Source organism: Neoarius graeffei, chromosome 5 (genome assembly GCF_027579695.1).
Source record: "Neoarius graeffei isolate fNeoGra1 chromosome 5, fNeoGra1.pri, whole genome shotgun sequence".
NCBI lineage: Eukaryota > Metazoa > Chordata > Actinopteri > Siluriformes > Ariidae > Neoarius > Neoarius graeffei.
The window spans coordinates 58,035,954-58,061,579 of record NC_083573.1 but is presented as its reverse complement, the minus strand read 5'-3'; the positions used below and the strand labels follow the sequence as shown (position 1 = coordinate 58,061,579).

At 40.6% G+C, this 25,626-nt stretch overlaps 1 protein-coding gene across 3 annotated transcripts in view; it reads left to right on the top strand.

The window, feature by feature from the left end:
* Positions 1–25,626, top strand: part of ascc3 (activating signal cointegrator 1 complex subunit 3) — a 395,456-nt gene that overhangs the window by 173,746 nt on the left and 196,084 nt on the right. For all 3 annotated transcript variants that reach the window (XM_060922147.1, XM_060922146.1, XM_060922145.1), the window contains exons 11-12: positions 5,637–5,801; positions 23,704–23,880. In XM_060922147.1, the coding sequence (XP_060778130.1) occupies positions 5,637–5,801; positions 23,704–23,880 (342 nt within the window). The remainder of the gene's footprint in view (positions 1–5,636; positions 5,802–23,703; positions 23,881–25,626) is intronic.

The following is a 25,626-nucleotide window of genomic DNA, read 5'->3' as shown; positions in this document are numbered from 1 at the left end:
GATAAGAGACATTAGTGCCACTCTAATTTGCCAATTATTTGATGGGCAGGATGAAAAGGTTTGAGTTGCTTCTCACATGAGTGTTTCAAACTCCATCAGCAGACCTGCCAACCTTCCAGCCTGCGTTTTAACGTCAGAGCAAAGTCAAAGTCCCTCTCATGCCAGGATCTGGTCTTCCCAGGCAGCTTCCTGTCCCAGTACTACCAACTCATTAAGGCGTATGGGTGCAGCGCCGATCTCCGTTTCGATAGCCCTCGGCCTCTCGCCTATACAGCTAGGGTTACAGCGAGGGGCTGGTCCTCTGGTAACCGCAAGAGTTTGACTCCCTACTCTCATCTGTACTACAGCGTGCCTTGCCAAATGCTAGTAGGTACCATTTTTATGATGGTATTTGGTATGACCCAACCACAAGTAGAGACGGACACGCTCACCACTAGACCAACTCGCGGTCGCACATTAATATATAGACTAGAAAATGTCTAAAAGTAACCAAAATTACAGCCTGACACATATACTGTATAATGTAAATATATGTAAATTTAGTTGAAAGATAAAAGCATAAGACAGTAATATATCTGGACCTCAGATCATCGTTGCCCCTTTTCGACCAACAGGGATCAGACAGGGCACAGTGGAACAAATTGTCACTCAAAAAGACATCTTTTTCCCATAATAAAACCTGTGATAAGCCAATTGATGTATCAGTCTGGAATGACTGACATTTGTCCAGGTGTTTTGCGCGACAATATTAACCCACACTCTTTGGAAACTGCACTCTTTGGGCTGGCTCTAGATGCACTTGAAAGATGGACTGATACAGAACCTTTTGCTTTTTTTTCAAGCGAGATGGATATAGATGTATTTTAGTTCATTAATGTGAAATATATCAACGTGTTTGACTTCGCTAACATTAGACACCAGGACTTGGCTAACATTAGACATGTTTAGACTTGAGATTAGTTTATTACATTGATTCAGTATGCTACTGCAAAATTTCAGCTAAAATTAGTCAAAAACTGCACTTTTGTATTTCAGCAGAAAGATAAAAAAAAAAATGCTGAAAATTTTGACCGAAGCTATACAAGTGTCATATCTAACACACAAATCAGAATTAGACAGGGATTAAAACCCTTGCTTATTTATTTTACTCTCCTGCGCCGGTCATCCCTCAGACATGTGCAAAGTTTGATCATTTCCTGGTTTCTACAAAGGACATAAAATAGGATATTTGTAAAACGTCTATCTGAAATGTGCTTTAAAAAAAAAACAGTTGAATACATTTAAATCACCATTCCCTTAGAGAGAAGGGCTACTCATTTATCTTCTTTGGGGTTGGTTCGTGCGTGCGCGCGTGCATGTGTGTGCGCGCACGCCGCATGTACTTTAGGTTATCTGCTAAAATAGGCAAGGATATTTCTTATTGTACTTAAAAAGTCTGTTGTGTTCATGTCCCTACAGTCACAAGCTGTTTATTTATAATGTGCATTATGTTATGGGTCACTTAACTATTATTCTGGGCATTAATCAGTCTTATTTTAATTGTTAGCTGAAAACATGTTTAATCACAGCATTTGTATAAGATGAATATGATGATTAGAGGTTGTTTTTTTTTTTTTTTAAAGAGGAAAAATTGCCGCTTGTTGTTTTGGACTAACTGCATCTGCATCACATGTTGTTTTGTTTAATTAATCAGAGAGCATCGAAGGCATCAGGCATGAGTCTGATGAAGGTGATCATTAGATATTGATCAGTGGAGATCATCATCCGGCTTTACTGAGGACAAGTAGCAGGTTCCAGCCGAACAGAATTTCCAACTGTGTCCTTCCTTTCACTTCCATCGTTCTTTTATTTATATATATATATATATATATATATAATCTGTCCTTGTCTCTCTCTCAATCTCACTCCCCCCCCGTCTTCCTCCCTGAGAGCCTGTCAGTCTCCTGCACTTGGATTTCAACACATTGCCTTTTCTCTCTCATTTTCTTGTTACCATAGAAACTGTTCTACTGTAAAATGCCTCATACAGTGGACACATGGCGATACAAATATCTTGCTTATTTGACGAATGAGTTTGCGCTGTCAAAGAGGCAGCCATACATTTAGATTGAAATATAATCAAGTCTAAAAAAAAACAACAACAGCAACAAAAAAGAAAGGGTAAAGGGGAAAAGGGGCATTCTTCTAAGCAATTTAATTACAAGATGTTGCACAAATAAATATTAATATAAACGCAGGCTTTTAGTAAACTGAAAGTGTGATTTTCTTTTTTTTTTAATTTTGGATCCTGGCTGAAATAACGTACCATCAGTGTACAGTACAGTGTAATGGATGAATGAATGAAAGAGAGACAGCAGAAATTGATGCTTAGTTTCGAACGTTCGTGTTAAATCCCTTCCAGTGAGATTATAGCTAAGACCGAGATGCTTATGTCCCAGTCATAAAGCCTGGGTCAGCATCAAAATGCAGAGAACGAGCTCCGAAACTGTTCCAGTCTCTCTTAGTCTCTAGTACTACAAAGGAAAGTCTCTTGTACTTTACAAGATGAAAGAAAAACAGAAACCCTATATTGCTTGCTTCCATTATTCTGTGAGTGAAGCAAGGATATGACTCCGTGTAGGCTGACCTTGCCCAGCAAGGCTTTTCTTTTCCTTTTTTTTTTTTTTTTTGCTTGCTGTATTCCTACTCTCTGTCTGTAATGAGTCTCAGAGTTAGGGCATGAACAGTAACCTTCTGTCTCCTTTGCTCACTGTTTTGCTCTTGAGCCCTACTCCCTCCCCCACCTGCTCTGTGGAGCCAGTAAACAATGCTTCTCTGTGTCGAAGGAGGACACATGCAGCATGCACAGCTCCGCGCTTTGCATCAGCCCTTTCCAACGGAGGAAATTGGACATGGTTTTCACATCAAATTTGATGTGATGGAGAAACAGTGAGAATGCTCTGACTCACACCTGCCACCAGTACTGCTGTGCTCATACGCACATGCGTGTGGGTGGGAGGGGAGGGGAGGGGAGGGAGTGTGCGTCTATGTGTATCTATATATATTTGACCTGCAGGCTCATGAAGCAACACGTTCGTGTACAGGTTCAGCTCAGAGAGCAGCTCTCTCCAGGACTGAAGCTGCTCTCTGGATCGAGCGTGTTTTGAACAGCTGCCAGACCGACTTTGGAAAGCCCTGGGCCACATTCGTTTCTCTGAAGTTGAGACAGAGGTGAAACACTTCTGAGCTGAAATACACTTGACTCTTTTGTTTAAAAAAAACGAAAACAAAGAAAACCATTGATTTGTTCTTTCTTTCCCATTTCTTTTGAACTCGTGAGAGTAGTTTGGTTGCTTAATGCTTTGGTGAGCAGAATACAAGAAACCATAAGCTGACTAAAAGAAGAGGCAACAAGCTTTGAATTCGAAGGGGCTGTACGGTATGTCAGGCTGCAGGAATGAGCAGGATGGTGTGGCTGAAGCGAAAGGAAATGGTCTCAGAATGACTGGAGGAAAAAACAAAGTCATGGAAAAGATGGCGCGTGCCAGTGAAGCAATGAATGCCTGCCATCTGTGATGTGGAAGAGTCATTGTACGCCTGATAGCTTGATTAGTACCATGAGCGCTAAACAGAGCGAAAAGGTTTGAAGCGCGGCCTGCTCGGAACAACAAAGGGCTTCTAGTGATGAAGCAAGAATTACCATGCAGCACTTGATAGAGAAGGTCTTGTGAACGCCATGGATACTCCCAAACGCAAACAAGATTACACTAAAGCCGTGCGTAATTCAAGTTTCTGATGTTTGTTTGCTTGCGTCTCTTTCTCCTCATCCATCTGTCTATTGATCGGTCTGTCTGTTTATCAAAAGATGTCGACTTTTTCTTCACAAAGACAGTTACTCTGTCATTTGAATGGGTTTTTCTTTTTTGCTTATACATTGTCTTTACAAAGCATCAGTGCATTGCTGCTAGCAAAACAACTCTCTCTTTTTCACTCCCTCTCTACCCACTCTAAAGGCTCATTATGGTTGCCATGGAAACAGTAGGCAGGCTGGGCAAGCATTTGGCAGCAGTGTCACGTGTGTGTGTGTGTGTGTGTGTGTGAGAGAGCGCACGCATGTCTTCCTCTGGCCCAGGGTAAATATTTGGCGTTTGCGTGATAAGAGTGTCAGGTTTCTTGTTGTGGCAGTTTCACAGAAAGGCATATTAATTACGAGATGTAATGTGGTGGTGGTGGCGTTGTTTTGGAGGAGACCTGGCCACCCAGAGCTTTACACCTACCTGCACACATCACTGCCTCTGATGGCGATTTCTCCACATGCACTGTGATGAACACCCCACCCCCACCCCCCCAGATCTCCCAACCTTTAAGACAAACAGCATATGCATCTGGAATGACTGACAGGCCAAACAGCATGCCAAACCTTTTTGCAGTAGAAACCATACAGGGTTTTATGGTAACCGCAAGACGCTTGGGGAAGGAGGTGCCACTCATTAGTTTTACGTGCGTAGATACAGGCACAAGAAAAGTACATTCAGACTTTATTTCATTTCTGGACGTTTTCCTGAAAGCCAGGAAGGTTTATTTTTTCTTTTTTTTTTAAACTGGAGTCCTCCCCCTCCCTTGAACGCCTCGTGGATTCTATATAACCCTGTAGAATGTAAGTAGAGGTTCTGCCTTAAACAAGTGATTTGTGAATTAACTGTAGTGAAAACGTACTTCCCGTCTCAGTGGGACTGCGTGTCATTCGCCCTCAGGGTTGGCAGGTCTGCACCGCCCGTCCCCAGAACACATCTTTGCTGTAATGTTAGGTGATTACTTTTGGATCAAAGCAGAGTGTCTACCTCATTGTTCCGTGAGCATTTTTCTTCATGCCAAGAAAACTCGCACTCCATCGGGCAAAGTGGTTCAAAGCCAGCTTACTGGATAAAAACAATGCTTAGCCTTTATGAAGTCCTATACATTCTCTTTCTTTGGCTTTGTACTGTAATTAAAGTGAGCACTTTGGCACGGCTACCTGGGTGCCAAGGCTTCCATTTAGATTAGCGGCAGTCTAATTAACGGCAGAGGCACACTTTCTGTTCCGGCGCCAGTCTCTAATGGCCAAACAGATTGATTTAAATGCAAACTAGAGAGGATTTAATGAACTGCTTTTAGTGAAAGTGTTTAACAGGGATTTCCACACGCTCTGACATGTTGGCAAACTCGTGGACTATAAATTAGGAATTGTTGTGCTTTTCTGCCTAAAATGATGTTTAATTGCCTTGCAATAACTGTAGGAGATGGGTATTAAATGCATATGCATTCCTCAGATGCATGACATTAGCATGAAACCACTGTAGATGTTAACATTCTGGAGATGATGCTTGATTATACTTAGTTTATTCTTGGTGTGTTTGGGAAAAGTTGCCTCATATGGTATGAGGTTTTTGCGTACGTCTAATTCAGAAGCCGTTTCCAACAAACAGCCTTGCATGATTTACCTTCAGGCTCCTTTGTAGCAGTCCTCAAGGTGTTTCTCAAAGGCCCTATTCAAGTCCAACATCCTGCTGATAATTGGAGCATGAGACAACAGCATGAATGCACCACTGGACAGGATCCAGCATGCTCCCCAAACCTGGTCAGCAGACTTTGATTGACGTTCTGCTTATCTCTTGCAGATGTTGGTGACAACTCCAGAGAAGTGGGACGTGGTGACGAGGAAAAGCGTGGGAGACGTGGCTCTGTCCCAAATTGTTCGCTTGCTTATCTTGGATGAGGTGCACCTGCTGCATGAGGACAGAGGACCTGTCTTGGAGAGTCTGGTGGCCAGGACGCTGCGACAGGTGAGTGTCTGTAGTGCCAGCTATGAAACGCTGCGCTCACACTGCCAGTAATTTCATCTTGCCAAACGTTTGCTATCTTTGTCTAGTAATACACAAAAATCCTAAATGTATATGATACGCTGGTGTCTCGATACGAGGTTTCGGTTTTCAGTTGATTAAAACGTATAAATGTGCAAAAATTAAAAAAAGGAATAATGACTGTTTGTGTGATTTCATCCAGGCTCTTCGAAACATGCAAAGAAAGATCGCTAATTAAACGTTGTTACATAAACTCCATGCCCAAGCTTTCACTGGGGTGCAAAACCACATTTCAAAAACCTCACAAATACACCTGAAGTTAGCCCGAAATATTCAGGCATTGGGAGAGAGAGAGGACATTATTTCTTTTCTTCTCTTTTGCACCTTAATCGACTTAAATTTAACCACCCTCACACTTGTCTCTAAACAATTCCACTAAGCTTTAAAACCATGACCTTGGCAGTGCTGCTGGTGTGATCCTCACGGGGGCATGTCTTAAGTCACAGAGCTCTCTGTCACTCAGATGGGTTTTTGAATCCTGCGTACTTCACTATATTGAAGCGTCCCGTATCTGCAGCTGTGATTATAATCTAGAGTGAATCATCTGGGAAATGCTGTCTTAAGGCAAAAAAGAGAGAGCATGTGTGTGTCTTTGTGGTGTTATCTACGTGATGTTGACACAGATGCAGGGGCATTAGCTTGGCATGTAGCGATTCACAGTTTGATTCACAATATTATGCTCAGAATTCAATTTTCCCACAATATTTAAAAAAAAAAACCCTTTATTACAAAAAAATTGCAACATTTATTTTCTTATTCTTTATCAACTTAAATATTCCTTTTGTTTAAAAAAAAACTTTTCATTTTCTTAATAGCAAACAATTACCCACATTTGTAAAGGTTGGGTTATATATATATATATATATATATATATATATATATATATATATATATATAATGTGTGTGTGTGTGTGTGTGTGTGTGTTATTTACCAGCTGGGAGGTCCGTATGGTGAAATACCGTGACCGAGGTCTTGAAAGTACTGAGCGAGGCCCTCTGGGTCAGTATTCAAGGCCGAGGTCACGGTATTTCACCATACGGACCGACCTTAAGCTGGTAAATAATATATTTATTTTTTTCTTTACCACATTCTAACAGAAAGCGAGAGCGCCTGAAAGGGAAAACCGAGCTGAGCCGAGATTTTGAATCCTCGTTCACGGCTGTAATGCAAATGGCTTCCTCCTCGGTATACAAGTGCACTTCCATGGCAGGAAAAAAACTACATTTTGCCACCTATGTAGTGTCCTATTTATACAAATAGGAGTCATTCAGGATTCAGCCATGTTTTTGCTCGGTGTTAGCAAATTACAGGTTTTAGCTTTCTCCTGAAATCTTATCTCATTATCTCTAGCCGCTTTATCCTGTTCTACAGGGTCGCAGGCAAGCTGGAGCCTATCCCAGCTGACTACGGGCGAAAGGCGGGGTACACCCTGGACAAGTCGCCAGGTCATCACAGGGCTGACACATAGACACAGACAACCATTCACACTCACATTCACACCTACGGTCAATTTAGAGTCGCCAGTTAACCTAACCTGCATGTCTTTGGACTGTGGGGGAAACCGGAGCACCCGGAGGAAACCCACACGGACACGGGGAGAACATGCAAACTCCGCACAGAAAGGCCCTCACCAGCCACGGGGCTCGAACCCAGGACCTTCTTGCTGTGAGGCGACAGCGCTAACCACTACACCACCGTGCCGCCCTTCTCCTGAAATGTTTTATTTTATTTCTTCGCTTTCGCTGTGAACACTGTCGTTATCGCTATCCATTCTGTAAAATTAATAGCCTGGCAAGCCAGACTAAATGTGAATATTTAGTCTGGCCTCGATCCGTAGACATTTCTGACGGGGGTGGGAGGAACAAACAGCTGTCTTTCAAACGGTCTCTGTGCGTATAGGCCAACGCTCTGACCAATCAGCGCAACAGTGACTGTGACGTAGTCAGAGCGACAGAAAGCAGTGGGGGAGACCTTGAAATAAATAATTTTTCAAAATGCGTATTAATTAATAAACAGGTTCTAGATATTAAGAAGTTTGGAGATAATGACCACAAGTTTGGAGTCTGTACCACATACACTTTTTTTTTTTTTTTTTCCCCCCAAGTGTTTTTCAAGGGTTTGCTTAAACTGTTTTTGAGAGTTTTTATTTAGTGGTGTTTGGTAAAATAATTTCCCTTAAATTTAAAATAACGGGAAAATAAGAAACAATCAAAAAGTAATGTTTCAAAGCTGTTTATTAATTCTTCGTACTGCACAAACTAACCCCATCCTTTTGGCTACCAGCGGAGCCAGCTGGTAGATCAGACTTTTGCCACAGCTGGTCGGCAAAACAGCGAAAACGTCCTTCTTGAAAAGGAATGAGCGGAGAGCCTCTTCCTGCTCATGTTTCAACGAAAACTCCAGGTCTAATTCTTCTAAAACTGATTCCAAAGCGGAGTCAAACGTGCGCTGTTCACTAGCCGTAGCCATCTTTCCTGTTGTGCTTTCTCCAGCGTCGCGCAGCTTTGTCGTCACTCCTGCAAAAGCCCGCCCAAAGAATCCAAACAAAAACCTTGCGTTGTGATTGGCGGGCACGATTTGATGCCCGGGGTGTTTTATATGGTGCGAGGCTAGACCCATTCGCTAGGCAAAAATATTTTTGGCCGCTAGGCGGGTGGGTCTAGTTTACTAGGCTATAAAATTAATGCTATTCTCCTGAGAAATGCTGGCAAAAATTTACAAGATTTTTGATAATCTTATAAATAAATCTTATAAAAAAAAGATAAATGTTGACAAAAAATGCTACTATGTTTGTTGTTGTTGCGAACGAGCGAGTCACCAGAGGTCCATAACCGGGGTCCATATCGTAGCATACGGACCCGCTCGCCAGCCAATCAGAGCGCAGGATTTGGACCGCAAAAAAAATAAAACAGCCTATTAACTAAAATATCCCTTTTCTTAAAAATGAAAACATTAACTCAGAAGTTTTTTAAGAAAAGGCCTATGAACATTTGGACTACCTCAATTTTTCTTCTCTTTTCTTTAGCTTTCGGCAGTCTGTGAAAAAGAGAACCCTGATTTCTTGTTAAATCTGTTTGTACAGCCAGTCACACAACAGCTCTTTCCCATTTTAGATCTGTTTTTATTTATTTATTTATTTATTTATTTATTTAGTGTGTGTGTGTTTTCGTTACATTAGAGCGGTGTTACTTCCACCTACGGTGAAGTCGTATGTATTCCTGCTATTGTGCATTATTATACATACAGGCCACTTTTTCCATGGAACAAAAACATGTATTCTATTCCCTTCTAGCGGGTTTATTGACAGCATGCAATATTGTTATCATATCGCTTATCCTCCATGTATTACACCACACTCCCTGATGGAGAATGAGCATGCAATATTGTTATAATGTTATTAAACACATCAGCGCCCATGCGAATATCCAATGACAAAACTTTTCTCCTGCGCATGCGCAGAATCATTTCTTTGTCTGCCGGGAAAGAGAGAAGACGAGGTTAGTCCAGTGCTAGGATTAAGCACTAAATAAATAAACTGAAACCGAAGACGCGCTGAACACCCGAAAGGCTACCAAAACTTCATTATATATTCTTCACGCTTATTTACAAGAGAAGAACATACCAACAGACATTGAAAAACTGGAAAAGAGACACATCGGAGATGTAAAACTTCCCCGCTAGTGAGCGACTGAGACAGTTTGTAAACAAAATGGCCGTGAAGTTTGCTTCGTTAAAAGCGGAAGGTTTTGAGAGAATTTTGGCTGCCAGGTCACTCCGTTGTGTGTAGTTGTCGATGTTGATTTTAAAAGTAACTAAATAAATTACACAGGGAAAATAGTAATAATATTTGGCTTGACTGCACTAACGTTGGCCTTCACTAACACTACAGCGACTGTGGAATCGCTACCTGAGGTTGGCACGCCAATTACGTTCTTAAACACGCTCAAACTCGGTTAAACATACCGTACACATGCAGACAGGTGGCTCTACAGGCTCCAGCCAAAGACTGAGCCAAAAAAATTGATTCCACAGCCTGATGTTAATTGCAATTCAATTTTTATTTCATCATTATAAATCATGATAAATAGCTAGTATTCTAGTGTATTAACATGAAAAACAGCATGCTGAGCAGACGTGTTAATTTTTTTTGAAATGCCTGTAGCCTTTCCTGATTTGAGATAAAGGGGCAGTTACTTTTCAGAGGAGGGAGCGTGCGCTTGATTTAAATTTAATTGTTTATTGAAGTGTATTGATCAATAGGTAATGTATCAGTTCATCGAGCCTTGTATTAATTAAAACGATGCAGTATGAAATGCCAGTTCATTACATGCCTAATATTTTCAGTTACCTGCATGGTTAAATATATAACAGTGATTAAATAATTTTATTTGTCCGTGATATTTTATTGTGATATTATGAATCAGGTCTTGAGTTTGAGAATGTATGTTCACTAGTCCTTGTTTGGTCCATATTTCTGGTTCGGGTGTGTGTGTGTGTGGATGTTTGTGTACTCTCTTCTGCACGATTATGCTGTGTGAGTGACAGAGCTGTGCTGATGATGACTGGCAGGCCCCCTTACAGGAATCAGTCTGGCCGTTTGGGATATTAGTATGATTATGCAAATCCTGACAGGCAGAGAGATGCGAGCCTGCGTTCCTGACTATCCCATATCCGTGTTCCGTTCCACTGAGCTGCAGTCAGGTGTCAATCTCCAGGAGGAAATTAATAAATGAGCTAAAGAGGTATTGTGGAAGGAGACAGCCCTCTTGGCAATGGAGTTCTTCAGCACAGCCTTGTCCTTCCTTTTCCTTTGTTCAAAGTACAAAAAAACTCTTTTGTAATACCAGAGTTTTTTTTTTTTTTTAAATGACAGATAAGCAGGTGAGGACAATGGGATTGAAAGCGACCAACATGAATGAACAGACGAGAGCAAAAGCTTTTAATAGTGGTGATGAGATCAACAGTGAAGTACACGATCAGTGTCACGCGTTTCATTTAGCTTGAGATCATGCAGTTAGCTTTTTATTAACGGGCCCTGGTATACATGTTTAGCAAAATAAACATCAGAAAACCACAACAACAGTCCCCTCTGAAAGTATTGGAACAGCAAGGCCAGTTCTTTTGCTGTACACTGAAGACATTTTGGTTTTGAGTTCAAAAGATGGAGACGACAATGGATCAGCATTTCTGCTTTTATTTTCTGAGCTTTACATCTAGATTTGTTAACTCCGTCGTTTTGTATGGCACCTCTGGTGGCAGGCCACCCGATTTTTGGTGAGCAAAAGTATTGGAGCAGATAGTCTTAAAGTAAATAACATTTACATTTTGGTTGCGTATCCCTTGCTTGCAGTAAGTGCATCACACCATTACCCACTGACCTCACCAAACTGTTGTATTCTTTTAGGAAGTACTCATTTGGGTTAAGGTCTGGTGATTGACTTGGCCAGTCTAAAACCTTCCCCTAATAAAGTCCTTTGTTGTGTTGGGAGTGTGTTTTGGATCACTGTCTTGCTGCATGATGAAGTTCCTGCCAATTAGATTGGCTGCATTTCTGTGTAAATTGGCAGCCAGAATGTTTCTGTAGACTTCTGAATTCATTCTGCTGCTACCATCATGAGTTACATCATCAATAAAGATTAGTGAGCCCGTTCCAGAAGCAGTCATGCAAACTCAAGTCATGACATACCTCCATAGCATTTGACCAATGAGCTTGTATGTTTTGGATCATGAGCAGATCCTTTCTTTCTCCACACTTTGGCCTTTCCATCACTTTAGTTGAGGTTAATCTTGGTTCCAGGACTTTTGTAGCTCATATCTGTATTTCTTTGCCGATTCCCATTGGCCTTCTGGTTCTTCCTGCCAGTAAGTGGTTTGAATCTTGTGCTATGGTCGCTATATTTCTGCTCTCAAAGTCTTCTTTGAATGGTGGACCCTGATACCTTCTTCCTTGCCCTGTGGAAGATGTTGGTCATATTACTGACTGCTGTTTTGGGGTTTTTCTTCACAGCTCTCACTAAGTTTGTCATCAGCTGCTCTTTGATGTCTGGTTGTTAGTACACCAGGGGTTTCTTTCTTTTCAGGACATTCCATATTGTTGTCTTGGCCGTGCCCAGTGCTTGTGCAAAGGTTCGGATTAATTTCCCTCTTTTCTCAGCTTCAAAATTACTTGCTTTTCTCTTATAAACTGCTTTCTGGTCTTTGTGTTGATTTATCTCTTTTTAATAATAATAATAATAATAATAATAATAATAATGCTTTATTTCTTAAAAACATTTCAAAAACTCTGCGCTTTTTACAAAAACTATTGCATATAATAATGAAAAGAAGAAAACACACACACATACTAAATATTCAATATATTTGTATATTTAAGAAAAAAAGCCTCTGTATAAACAAATGGTAGAAAAACTCTATACGTATTCTGCGAGAGCTCCTGTTAAATATTTAAAAAATATGTCTTTAATTTCAACTTAAAAATTTCAACAATCACAGCAAATACAGCCTTCAAAGGTGAAACCCAGGGCTCAAATCAAGAGTAGACATTCAGATCTAGTCACTGTTTAAACGATCAATCTAACAGGGCACATCTGGGCAATAAGAAACGTGTTCCGATATTTTTGATCACCTGAAAAATGCGTGGGCTCCAACGGAATGTCCCATGTTCTAATTTAATACATCTAGATGTAAATATCAGGGAATGAAAGCTGAAATCCGAATCGGTCCCATATTCATATTAAAACTTTGAGTGATTTTAGAGCTGCCTTTGTACGACCTGACACTAGCCCAAAAACTCGAGTATAAACATTTCCTCTTCTTAAAGTCAAGGTGTCATCATCTCTTGCAGGCAGCAAAAAAAAAATCAATTTGGTTAAAACTTGATTTATCATCATGGTTGGCTATTTTCCAGAATTTATTTGGTTTTCCCGGGCCACTTAACATACTGTATACTCTACTTGTTGCTCCAGGTCGGAATAACTGCACAAATTGGCCTTCCTATGTTTTCCTGTGTGTGTGTGTGTGTGTGTGTGTGTGTACAGAATCTAATCCAAAACCAAGTACTTTTTTTTTTTAATCTTTGTATTATTGAGATCATGTTTACCAAGCAAGACGTTTGCCTGCAGAAGCAGAAAACTGAGTGGCTTTATCACTAAAAGATGGATGAGAAAGGAAACTGCACTCAGTGAAGAGTGGCTTTTTACCTTTAAGGACCGAAAACAAACCTGATTAATAATGCTTGTAGTATCTCTTAAAATCTATATTCTCTGTGCTGGAATTCATTTAGATCAGCGTGGCACCTCAATCTTGTTGCAGATCTCTATCGTTTGAGAGTCGGTGAAGCATGGCTATGATTTTGGCTGTGCTAGCTGAAGCTGCTGGATCCTCTCATTCATAGTGCCCACTTCTCCAGCTCAGCATACACACTTTGAAGCTGTCACAAGCTTTAATGATGTTTGCCACTTTAGACCCCCCCACCTCCTTGGTCCACGAGTAGGTGATGTAGAAAGTGCTTGCTCTTGTACAACTACTGTCCTAATGATGCCTGTTCTAGTTCTTTCTAACTGCAAATCTCAGTTTTGTCTGTGTGGGCAGTAGTTGGTTGGAGCAGTTTGCATTTCCTAACTCAGGCTGGTAATGTCAAACTTTTCAGACGTTTTTCTTTTTTGCATCACTTTAACAGTGTTCTCCAGTGTTTCAGTTACACTTAAGCAGTTATTCAGTATATCTGGACAAAACGTTCGAATAATTCAAGTCAGGATTTCCCGATTCGGTTAAACAGAAACAGTTTATTTTTCTTTCCTTTCACAACATGTCGTATTAACATGCTATAGGTGTGCTATTAAGCAGAACTATCCGAGCGTCTGAATGTGAAATTAACCTCATTGCAGTAATAGACATTATGCCACCACCTTAGCCAACTCAAAGCTCTACGTAGCCCACAGTGCACACTGTACTATACAGAGATTCGTGGACAAACAGTGATGTGGCCCATCAAACGAAAGCCTCAGTAAAGTTAGTCCAAATAAAACACTTAAAATGAAATACAAAGGTAGGCCTTTACCTTGTTAGAAGTCATGTTATAAGGATTTTTTTTTTCTCCCCCGCAAGGAAAGTCTTTGATCAGGTCAGTAACATCTTTTGAATTTTTATTATCCCCCGCTGGCCAAAAGGCCCGAAGGGGGTTTATGTCGTGGCGATTTCCGTCTGTCCATCCGTCCTAGGAAGGGTACTCACCTTCTGAAATCAACTCCTCTCACAGTTTGTCAAGGAATTTCACCCAATTTGGCAAAAGGCTTTGTTATATGTCAGTAGTACGCATATTGTAATTTCGTTAAATTCAGTCACGTTTTACCAGAGTTACAGCCCTTGATTAACAAAATTATAATTTGACAATTTCATGAGTGTGTTTTCCTTCTGAAATTAATTCCTCTCACAATTTGTGGAGGAATTTCATGAAACTTGGCAAAAGGCTTTGTTATATGACCGTTATACGCATATTGAAATTTCGTTTAATTTGGGCAAATATTACCAGAGTTATGCCCTTGATTATTAACAGACTTGTACTTTGGCAATTTCATCAAGGTGTGCTTGCTTTCTGAAATCAACTTCCCTCACAATTTTTGGAGGAATTTCATGAAACTTGGCAGGATTCTTTGTTATATGTCGGTAGTACGCATATTGTAATTTTGTTAAATTCGGTCACATTTTACCAGAGTTACAGCCCTTGATTAACAAAATTATACTTTGACAATTTCATGAGTGTGTTTTCCTTCTGTCATCACCTCCTCTCACAACTTGTGGAGGAATTTCACAAAACTTGGCAAAAGGCCTTGTTATATGACCGTTATACGCATATTGAAATTTCGTTTAATTTAGGGAAATTTTACCAGAGTTATGCCCTTGATTATTAATAAACTTGTACTTTGGCAATTTCGTCAAGGCTTTCTGAAATCAACTTCACTCATAATTTTTATTATCCCCGGCTGGCCGAAAGGCCCAAAGGGGGGATTATATCGTGGCAATGAGGTGTCCCAGGAAGGGTACTCACCTTCTGAAATTAATTCCTCTCACAATTTTTGGAGGAATTTCATAAAACTTGACAGGATTCTTTGTTATATGTCAGTAATACACAGATTGTCACAGATTGAAAAAGACTCTTGTCTTTTTTTTTTTTTGTGCTCCACTATCATATTTAGCAGTTATTCCACAAAATCGAGTCATACATGAGCTGATAGCCGACGAGACGTGTAGCACTGAGTTGGCTGTAAGCCACGTATGATGAGATTGAGTGGAATAACTCTTTTATTTTATCCACATTCACTGGATTTTGGGAAACGGAGCATTTTAATTTTTTGCAAATTTGATAAAAACTTCTTATACAAAACGTCCAACAAAATCATTTCCACTTAGAATGTAAACAAACCGGCGAAAGGACAATAGCAGTTTGTGGAAAATGCGATAATAATAAAGCCACCCATTGTTTTATCTTTAGGTTCACGGATTTTTTTCAACATATTTTTGATGTCGTCGGTCGAAATAAAAATAAAAGTGTCCTTGTCCAATTTTTTTTTTTTTTTGCGTGGTAAAATTTCAATGTCAGATTAAGATGATAAAATAATTTAAATTCAAGAGACACACTTTACACACACACATACATACATATACATATATATATATATATATATATATATATATATATATATATATATATATATATATATCAGGGCTTTGAACCAGAATTTTTTTCCTATTGGTTTGTTCCGAGCAGAAACGGAATTTTCACGTTTCCAGTTTTGGGTTCCACCATTAAATAGACGTTCCCAAACTGGTTAGAACAAAAAAATTTTGTTCCCGGAACGGTTAATTACGTTCCCTGTCAGCTGTTTAACAAATGGCTATAAAATTGTCTCTGTCTCATCCAGCTTAAGCCAAATGTAGGCTAACTCTATTACAACCTTCATTAAATAAGACAAGAAATAATTCAAAACAATTATTATTTCAAATGTTGGCGATTTGGATTCTCAGTATGTCTTCCCATCTACACAAACAGAAAAAGTGCCAAAAATGAAAGATACAGTAATTCGTTTAGTGTGTTACCAAAGGTTAGTCAGGCCCTATGCATTGATAGGCTAACAGAGGTTAACGTCATTTAATGTTCGCGAGCCTCTCATTAACGTGGACAAATATATTGATATCGTGTTTGAAATTGACGTTTTTGAATAACGATAGACTGCAATATTTACCTCTTATTTAAGATGTGGAGATGTGATAGTAGTCCACCCTCCCGCTCTCTCCATTCAATCAGCGAACGTCACACAGGAAGTGAACCCCAGCGGGTCATAGAAACTTGCACAGGAGAAGAATGACTTTTTTATTTGTAGGCTACAGAAACTTTGAAGAACGAAATAAAAACCGGTATTAACCGGTTACCATTATTTTTAATAAGCGTTTCTGTTCCGGAACATAAAAAATAATAAAGTTTCTGGTTTCATTTCTGTTCCATGTGAAATAGAAAAAGTTCCCGGTTTTCGTTTTTGTTCCTTGAACCGGTTCAAAGCCCTGATATATATACACACACACACACACACACACACACACACAGTGGGGCAAAAAAGTATTTAGTCAGCCACCAATTGTGCAAGTTCTCCCACTTGAAAAGATGAGAGAGGCCTGTAATTTTCATCATAGGTACACTTCAACTATGAGAGACAGAATGGGGGGAAAGAATCCAGGAAATCACATTTGTAGGATTTTTAATGAATTAATTGGTAAATTCCTCGGTAAAATAAGTATTTGGTCACCTACAAACAAGCAAGATTTCTGGCTCTCACAGACCTGTAACTTCTTCTTTAAGAGGCTCCTCTGTCCTCCGCTCGTTACCTGCATTAATGGCACCTGTTTGAACTCGTTATCAGTATAAAAGACACCTGTCCACAACCTCAAACAGTCACACTCCAAACTCCACTATGGCCAAGACCAAAGAGCTGTCAAAGGACACCAGAAACAAAATTGTAGACCTACACCAGGCTGGGAAGACTGAATCTGCAATAGGTAAGCAGCTTGGTGTGAAGAAATCAACTGTGGGAGCAATTATTAGAAAATGGAAGACATACAAGACCACCGATAATCTCCCTTGATCTGGGGCTCCACGCAAGATCTCACCCCGTGGGGTCAAAATGATCACAAGAACGGTGAGCAAAAATCCCAGAACCACACGGGGGGACCTAGTGAATGACCTGCAGAGAGCTGGGACCAAAGTAACAAAGGCTACCATTAGTAACACACTACGCTGCCAGGGACTCAAATCCTGCAGTGCCAGACGTGTCCCCCTGCTTAAGCCAGTACATGTCCAGGCCCGTCTGAAGATTGCTAGAGAGCATTTGGATGATCCAGAAGAGGATTGGGAGAATGTCATATGGTCAGATGAAACCAAAATAGAACTTTTTGGTAAAAACTCAGCTTGTCGTGTTTGGAGGAGAAAGAATGCTGAGTTGCATCCAAAGAACACCATACCTACTGTGAAGCATGGGGGTGGAAACATCATGCTTTGGGGCTGTTTTTCTGCAAAGGGACCAGGACAACTGATCCGTGTAAAGGAAAGAATGAATGGGGCCATGTATCGTGAGATTTTGAGTGAAAACCTCCTTCCATCAGCAAGGGCATTGAAGATGAAACGTGGCTGGGTCTTTCAGCATGACAACGATCCCAAACACACCGCCCGGGCAACGAAGGAGTGGCTTCGTAAGAAGCATTTCAAGGTCCTGGAGTGGCCTAGCCAGTCTTTGGAGGGAGTTGAAAGTCCGTGTTGCCCAGCGACAGCCCCAAAACATCACTGCTCTAGAGGAGATCTGCATGGAGGAATGGGCCAAAATACCAGCAACAGTGTGTGAAAACCTTGTGAAGACTTACAGAAAACGTTTGACCTCTGTCATTGCCAACAAAGGGTATCTAACAAAGTATTGAGATTAACTTTTGTTATTGACCAAATACTTATTTTCCACCATAATTTGCAAATAAATTCTTTAAAAATCCTACAATGTGATTTCCTGGATTCTTTCCCCCCATTCTGTCTCTCATAGTTGAAGTGTACCTATGATGAAAATTACAGGCCTCTCTCATCTTTTTAAGTGGGAGAACTTGCACAATTGGTGACTGACTAAATACTTTTTTGCCCCACTGTGTGTGTGTGTGTGTGTGTGTGTGTATATATATATATATATATATATATATATATATATATATATATGTGTGTGTATATATATATATATATATATATATATATATATATATATATATATATATATATATATGTGTGTGTGTGTGTGTGTGTTCTTGTGTATAAGTTTATAATACGGACGAGCATTCCAGTACTTACTTCTCTGAATGTATGTGGTCATATGACCGTTGAGCTCTCATGAGCACATCAAAGGCTGATACGTTCGTGCTACTTGATTCGATAGGACTCTCTGCGGCACCATCCTCTTCTAATTCCACAGTCAGATACTTGCAGCCAAAATCGCGAACTAACGTTATGGCAGGCATATTCGGCATCGCGCTCATTACATCACCTTCTTAATGAGAACCAAAGATCGTTTTGATCTTTTCATTTTTTACTTTCAACGCTTGAGAGACGAAATCGCCCACGTTTTGGTTAGTGAGACAGTGAAAAGACTTTTCTTGACTACACTTTATGCTTACGTACAGTTGGGGCGATAGCTCGGAATCCATGCTGTCAGCGTCAGCCATGGTCAGCACGAGGTTGACACTGTCATAAAGCGGTCGTAAATACCATAAAAACATTCAAGTGAATACTCAGTGTCGTAAATAGTTTCGTTTTTGGACTCGGCTGAAGTGGATATATACAACACACATTGTCATTTGTATTTGCGATTCTAATACTTTTTACTTAAAGAAATATGGCCTAGTACCAGGGATACAGTGCTGTTACAAGAAAAATATGTGACCTTTTTTTTACATTTCTTTTTGTATGTTTTGGCGGTTAAAATAAAAATATGCACAGATTTTAATTTTTCTAGCGGTAGTATTTAACTGCCGTCGGCGGATCCGTGATCCGAAAAATCTAAAACGAGTCACCTAATTCTTGAAAAATAAAAAAAACATGTTCTTACCGTTAAATATTTTCATTCTATATTTTGTTGCCTTTTTATTTTTGGGGGTTTCGTTTTCAAGTAGAATTTTTATTTCGCCCTCAGTTAGTTCAACAACACGCGCCGCCATTTTGTTTTTCTCTACTCACGGAATATGAGCTGATAGCCTTGTAGTAGAGTAGCCAATCAGAGCGTGCGATTGCTTATATCCAATGAATGTGGATAGAATAATTTCTGTTATCTGACACTGACAATTAGTTAACTCACTTGACTGCACCACTGTCAAAACTTAAACCAGTAAACTCAAGCCAAACATGACGACATGCTAATAAGAAAACCAAAGCACTTATTTCAGCAATTCAACTCGGACAAGCCAGTGGTAATATTTCTTTGAAAATATTCTAATTGCTGGACTGGAAAATGAAATATTTAGTCACAGAGGTTGGGTAATTTGGGTTAACCTGTGCACAAGTCCAACCATAACTGCTACTGTCAGTGACTGTTTACTAGGAAGTTCATCTAGCTGGTTGGTTTTCCTGTTATAATGGTTCATGAGTGTCAATAAATGGTAGGTGTAAGTTATAAAGTTGACACAGAGCATACATTTATAGGCAGTTTGCAAACTTGCACATCAGTAAATCTGATTAATGCTAACTTGTGTTATAATGTCCTTTTAATGTTCTTGTTCTCTGCAGATACAGTACGGTGCAAAAGTCTTAGGCACATGTAAAGAAATGCTGTAGACCAAAAATGGCTTAATAAATAATAAAAAACATTTTTTAAAAATCTATAAACAGCAGTAAGCTGTAATAAATGAAACAAAGTCAATATTTGGTGTTCGCGACCCTTTGTTATAAAAAAAAAACAAAAAAACTCAGTAGTCTCCGGTACAGTGAGTGCAGTTTGATAAGGAAATGAGCTGTAGGTTTTATGGAGCATCTTACAGAAACAGCCACGGTTCTTCTGGACACTTCGACTGTCACACTCGCTTCTTCATTTTACACCAAAACCCAGCGGCCTTCATTCTGTTTCGTTTTTTTAATCTGAAAAGTGCTCTCTTATGTAATACCCTGCTCAGATACAAACGTTTTTTGTTTTTTTTTCTGTAACATTTAATCTTGTGCTGGAAAATGAATGTTTGGACTTTTAAACTGTTTTGTACTGACTCGATAATGTAAAAATCTCATCTCATCTCATTATCTCTAGCCGCTTTATCCTGTTCTACAGGGTCGCAGGCAAGCTGGAGCCTATCCCAGCTGACTACGGGCGAAAGGCGGGGTACACCCTGGACAAGTCGCCAGGTCATCACAGGGCTGACACATAGACACAGACAACCATTCACACTCACATTCACACCTACGGTCAATTTAGAGTCACCAGTTAACCTAACCTGCATGTCTTTGGACTGTGGGGGAAACCGGAGCACCCGGAGGAAACCCACACGGACACGGGGAGAACATGCAAACTCCGCACAGAAAGGCCCTCGCCGGCCCCGGGGCTCGAACCCAGGACCTTCTTGCTGTGAGGCGACAGCGCTAACCACTACACCACCGCGCCGCCCAATGTAGAAATCATAACATAGAAATCGATAAAGTTTGTATTGGGGGGGGGGAACAAACCCAGGGTGCCCCAGACTTTTGCGCAGTACTGTATATCATTATTTTTTCATATATATTACATGATAGACTACAGTGCGGTCAGTTTGTCAGTGGAGTGATAGATAAACGGAGTTCCGGTGCTACTTTCATTCTCTTCCTTTTTAACTCATTACAGTCATAATGTCTTTTTCTTACTAAATGCTGCTTGTCAGTCTTATAGCTAATGTTAGGCTAAATCTGTTCGTCACATTGTTGTTTACAATGATGCTTTGTTTTTATTTTCGTAATATTTAACTGAGGAGACAGTGACATCAGTAGCAGACAGTGACATTTTGCTCTCGAATTAGGAATTCTCAAACAGGCCTTTAATATGTGCTGACTTGCCATGTGTAATCATCAGGTCCCTGAGAGGGGCATTACAGACTGGTACTTGGCAAATTTAGACGACCAAAGTTCCAGAGTCCTGTTTTAAAAATAGACGGCCTTTCGATTTCATAAAATCGGTGATATTTAGTTCCCTCTGAAATGTGGTCATTGTGATACATGTTTATTTCTGTAATAGCTTTAAAAAAAAAACCCAGACCATTCTGTGGCTGGAAAGTTATTTAATTTGAGGAGATTCCCGAGCAACTAATATGTATGAAATCGCTCGCTTCGCGCAGTCAAGCAGACAGAGGAAGGCCGTATGCGCATGCGCAGGTTTACCTTCTGCTTCTTTTTCTTCTTCTTTTGGGTTTTACAGCAGCTGGCATCCACAGTGTTGCATTACTGCCATCTACAGGTTTACCTTGGCCGTGCACTGACAGTTCCATCATTCTGTCACTAAACGAACAGCTGATCACACTGAGGTGCTCGCTGACCGCCGATATTTATTAGTTTGGTCCTCCGTTTCCTTTCCTTCGCAACATAACGTCTTTTCTTCTCGCTTTCTGTTACTGTAGTCGGTCTTTCATGTTTCATTCGCGCACTCGCGTCCTCCATTTTCCTCTCCTTTTTCAAATTTGTATCGCACAATGCCTTGCACGAACAGGGAAAGCCCACCACGTGATGCATGACGCAGTATCTTGAATTGGGTCATGGTGAAGCAGGAAACAATAGCGGAGAATTTAGGGCCACGTCACCCTAAATTCATTACTTGTTCTATTAAAAAAAAAAAATAAAAATAAATAAATAAAATTGGGCGGCACGGTGGTGTAGTGGTTAGCGCTGTCGCCTCACAGCAAGAAGGTCCGGGTTCGAGCCCCATTGCCGGCGAGGGCCTTTCTGTGCGGAGTTTGCATGTTCTCCCCGTGTCCGCGTGGGTTTCCTCCGGGTGCTCCGGTTTCCCCCACGGTCCAAAGACATGCAGGTTAGGTTAACTGGTGACTCTAAATTGACCGTAGGTGTGAATGTGAGTGTGAATGGTTGTCTGTGTCTATATGTCAGCCCTGTGATGACCTGGTGACTTGTCCAGGGTGTACCCCGCCTTTCGCCCGTAGTCAGCTGGGATAGGCTCCAGCTTGCCTGCGACCCTGTAGAACAGGATAAAGCGGCTAGAGATAATGGATGGATGGATAATAAAATTGGAAGTCTGTGATTTGAATTCAGTAGCTTTTTAAACAAAAATAATCGGGTGTCGGGGAAAATTCTTTTTATGACCTACACTTGAAAAACCTGAAAGGCAGTCTAGCTTTAAAGTGAACTTGCACACCTTGTCATCAGCTTCCGTGTTTGGCAGAAGTTGTTAATTCCAGATTGGGGCGAATAATTAGTATGTAAATTAGTGGTTATCAGGCAATTAGTGTTAATCGGGCAATAAGCATACTTTATTTTATACCCTGCCCTTTTTCAAATCCTCAGCATGGGCAAGATCGCAAATTTCCTCTGAGGATCATTAATGCGTCCTTTCATACATAAAAATGCTTTCAGTGAGGCTGTTTATGAAGACAAGCCACACGCTGCTTTTTTTTTTTTTTTTTTTTTAATAGAGGACACACTGTAAAAGTGTCCTTCATTTTGTGCCAAGGTAAAATACATTAAATGGGTCTGGAATGATAGTTTGTGCTGTCTGGTAATAATCTAAATATGAAAACAACATCCAAGGAGCAGGTTTTTATAAAACGCACATTTGAGTGCCAGCAAATAGAAATTATCTCGCATCAGATGGCTTGAGTGGAATAAAGGATGTGGCACTTAAAATCCCTGGGTCTGATATAAAGAGCTTGATGGGCGACTGTCTGCTTTTAGTCAGTGCAGCTGTCTTAATAAGGATTTCTGTTGTCAGTCTGATGAAAAAGCATGACACCTTAAATCAGTTCTGAAACACAGCTGATCCTTGCAAACAGATAAAGAGCGTAGGTATTTTAGTTTGAGGCACTAAAGGTGAACGGTGCTCTCAGCTCATAGGTAGATGATCAACAGCGATAAGACGAATGTAGTGGAAATGACCTGCGCTGTATTGTTACAGTGGCCCATGTTATTGCAATATTTCTCACTCTTACTGCCAGATAGGCAGAACTTGTGAGAGTGCTTTAGCTTTGCTTTGTACCTTCAGGCAGCGACTCGGTGTGAGATATCTAGATTACTAAGACAGCCAGTGCATCATATTAAAAGTCTAACCAATCTCCCTTGTCAAGTACAGAACAAGAGGGACAGAGTGTTTCTCTCTCTCGCACACACATTGTCTGTCTCTTTCTCTCCGTTTCTCTCTTTTATATCCGAGTGTCCATTTTCTCTCTCTCTCTCGCTCTCTCTCTCATATTCAGTACTGCCTGTTTGAAATGCAGAATGCTGTACTTGAGTCTGTGCTGATGTTATTTGCTTCACTGGGCCAATCAATGAATAAAACATATTTGTTGATGAGTGAGTGGCTCAATAAATTCTGACTTTTGTGTCTGCTTTTCATATTCATGATTAGATCTGTAATGATGGCGTTAGATGTTTTATTAAAATGTAAAGCTTGTAATGAGCCACTCAACAGTCAAACTAAAGCTGTAAGCCATTTCATCATTCTTAGGCTAGATCGAGTAAAAGATCGTTCCTTGCGTCACTGTCTGTATTGGAATACAGTGTTTTCAAAAATCTTTCTTTCCACTGGGAGGCTGAGACTATATTGTTTGTTTGTTTGTTTGTTTGTGCAGGTGGAGTCAACTCAGAGCATGATTCGCATCCTGGGCCTGTCTGCCACGCTGCCTAATTACTTGGATGTGGCATCATTCCTGCATGTGAACCCGTACATTGGCCTGTTCTTCTTCGACAGCCGCTTTCGTCCCGTTCCCCTCGGACAAACCTTTGTGGGAATCAAGACTACAAATAAGGTAACCTACGGATAGTATTTTTTACACACCATGCTAATGAAACACGGTGTCGTGACATAAGGGCTCTGCATTTTAACACTCTGGTATGAGTTATCACTGATATACACTACCGTTCAAAAGTTTGGGGTCACCCAGACAATTTTGTGTTTTCCATGAAAAGTCACACTTTTATTAAGTTGTAAAATGAATAGAAAATCTAGTCAAGACATTTTTCTGGCCATTTTGAGCATTTAATCGACCCCACAAATGTGATGCTCCAGAAACTCAATCTGCTCAAAGGAAGGTCAGTTTTATAGCTTCTCTAAAGAGCTCAACTGTTTTCAGCTGTGCTAACATGATTGTACAAGGGTTTTCTAATCATCCATTAGCCTTCTGAGGCAATGAGCAAACACATTCAGTGCGTTTACATGCACATAGAGAAAATCGAATTTCTGCCGTAGCTCGACTGAAATCGAAGTTCTAAATGCCATGGAAACACCTTAGCTCAGCTGAAATCGAACCGAACTGGATTTCTCGTAATCGAGCTACACGAACTAGATTATGCGATTGTAGCCGAGCTACTTAGTGCATGTAAACCCTATCGAGCTACGTAATCGAGCTACTTACTTCAGCACTGCCCCTTTCGGAAGTGACAAGTGACGAGACCACAAGCGGGAAACACAACAGCCTTGGTCGGCATGACAACAGTAGTAGTAGCGAGCAGCAGAAGAGGTCAGGAGGAACAAGGAGAACGAACGAACATGGAACTGATAACTTTTTTTTTTTTAAGATTTTTTTTTGGGCTTTTTTCATCCCTATTGGATAGGACAGTGCAGAGACAGGAAACAAGCCGGAGAGAGAGACGGGGAAGGACCGGGAAACGACCCCGGGTCAGAACCGAACCCGGGTCCCCGGATCCATGGCATGGCGCCTCAGTTGACCGAGCCACGACACCTCCACGGAACTGATAACTTTGTTTATACTCTTGAATAGCTCTTCTTCATGACGACAACCGGAAGTGTACCAACACGATGGGGCGTGTAGCGCCACCTGTGGCTCGGGTGCACAATGTACCTCACACAATAGCTCGATTTCCTTGTGTGCATGTAGGATTGGATTTCTCTGGCACCCCTGCTGGGACCCTTAGCTCGATTACCGACAGCAGCTCGATTTGGATGTGCATGTAAACGCACTGATTGTACCATTAGAACACTGGAGTGAGAGTTGCTGGAAATGGGCCTCTATACACCTATGGAGATATTGCACCAAAACCCAGACATTTGCAGCTAGAATAGTCATTTACCACATTAGCAGTGTATAGAGTGGATTTCTGATTAGTTTAAAGTGATCTTCATTGAAAAGAACAGTGCTTTTCTTTCAAAAATAAGGACATTTCAAAGTGGCCCCAAACTTTTGAACGGTAGTGTATATGACCGAAACGTTTTTTTTTTTTTAAACCCCCAATAAAAATGGCAATTGTCTGTTAGTAATCTGCATTGATTGATTTGTCAGTTACATAGGTGTTTTGAACTCTCTGATGTTAGCTGATACACTATGGAAGTCCTTTTTCTAGCTTAAATGATGCATAGAAGTGGCAAAGAATGGTCCGAGTTCATTAATGTGAGAGACATTCTTGCAATGTAGTATTTAAATATCTAATGTAGGAGAGTCATGAAGCAATCAGTGGCCACGGCCTAACGGTTTGAGAAGCAGCTTTGGGACCAAAAGGCCGCCGGTTTGATTCCTTGAACCATACATTAATGGCTG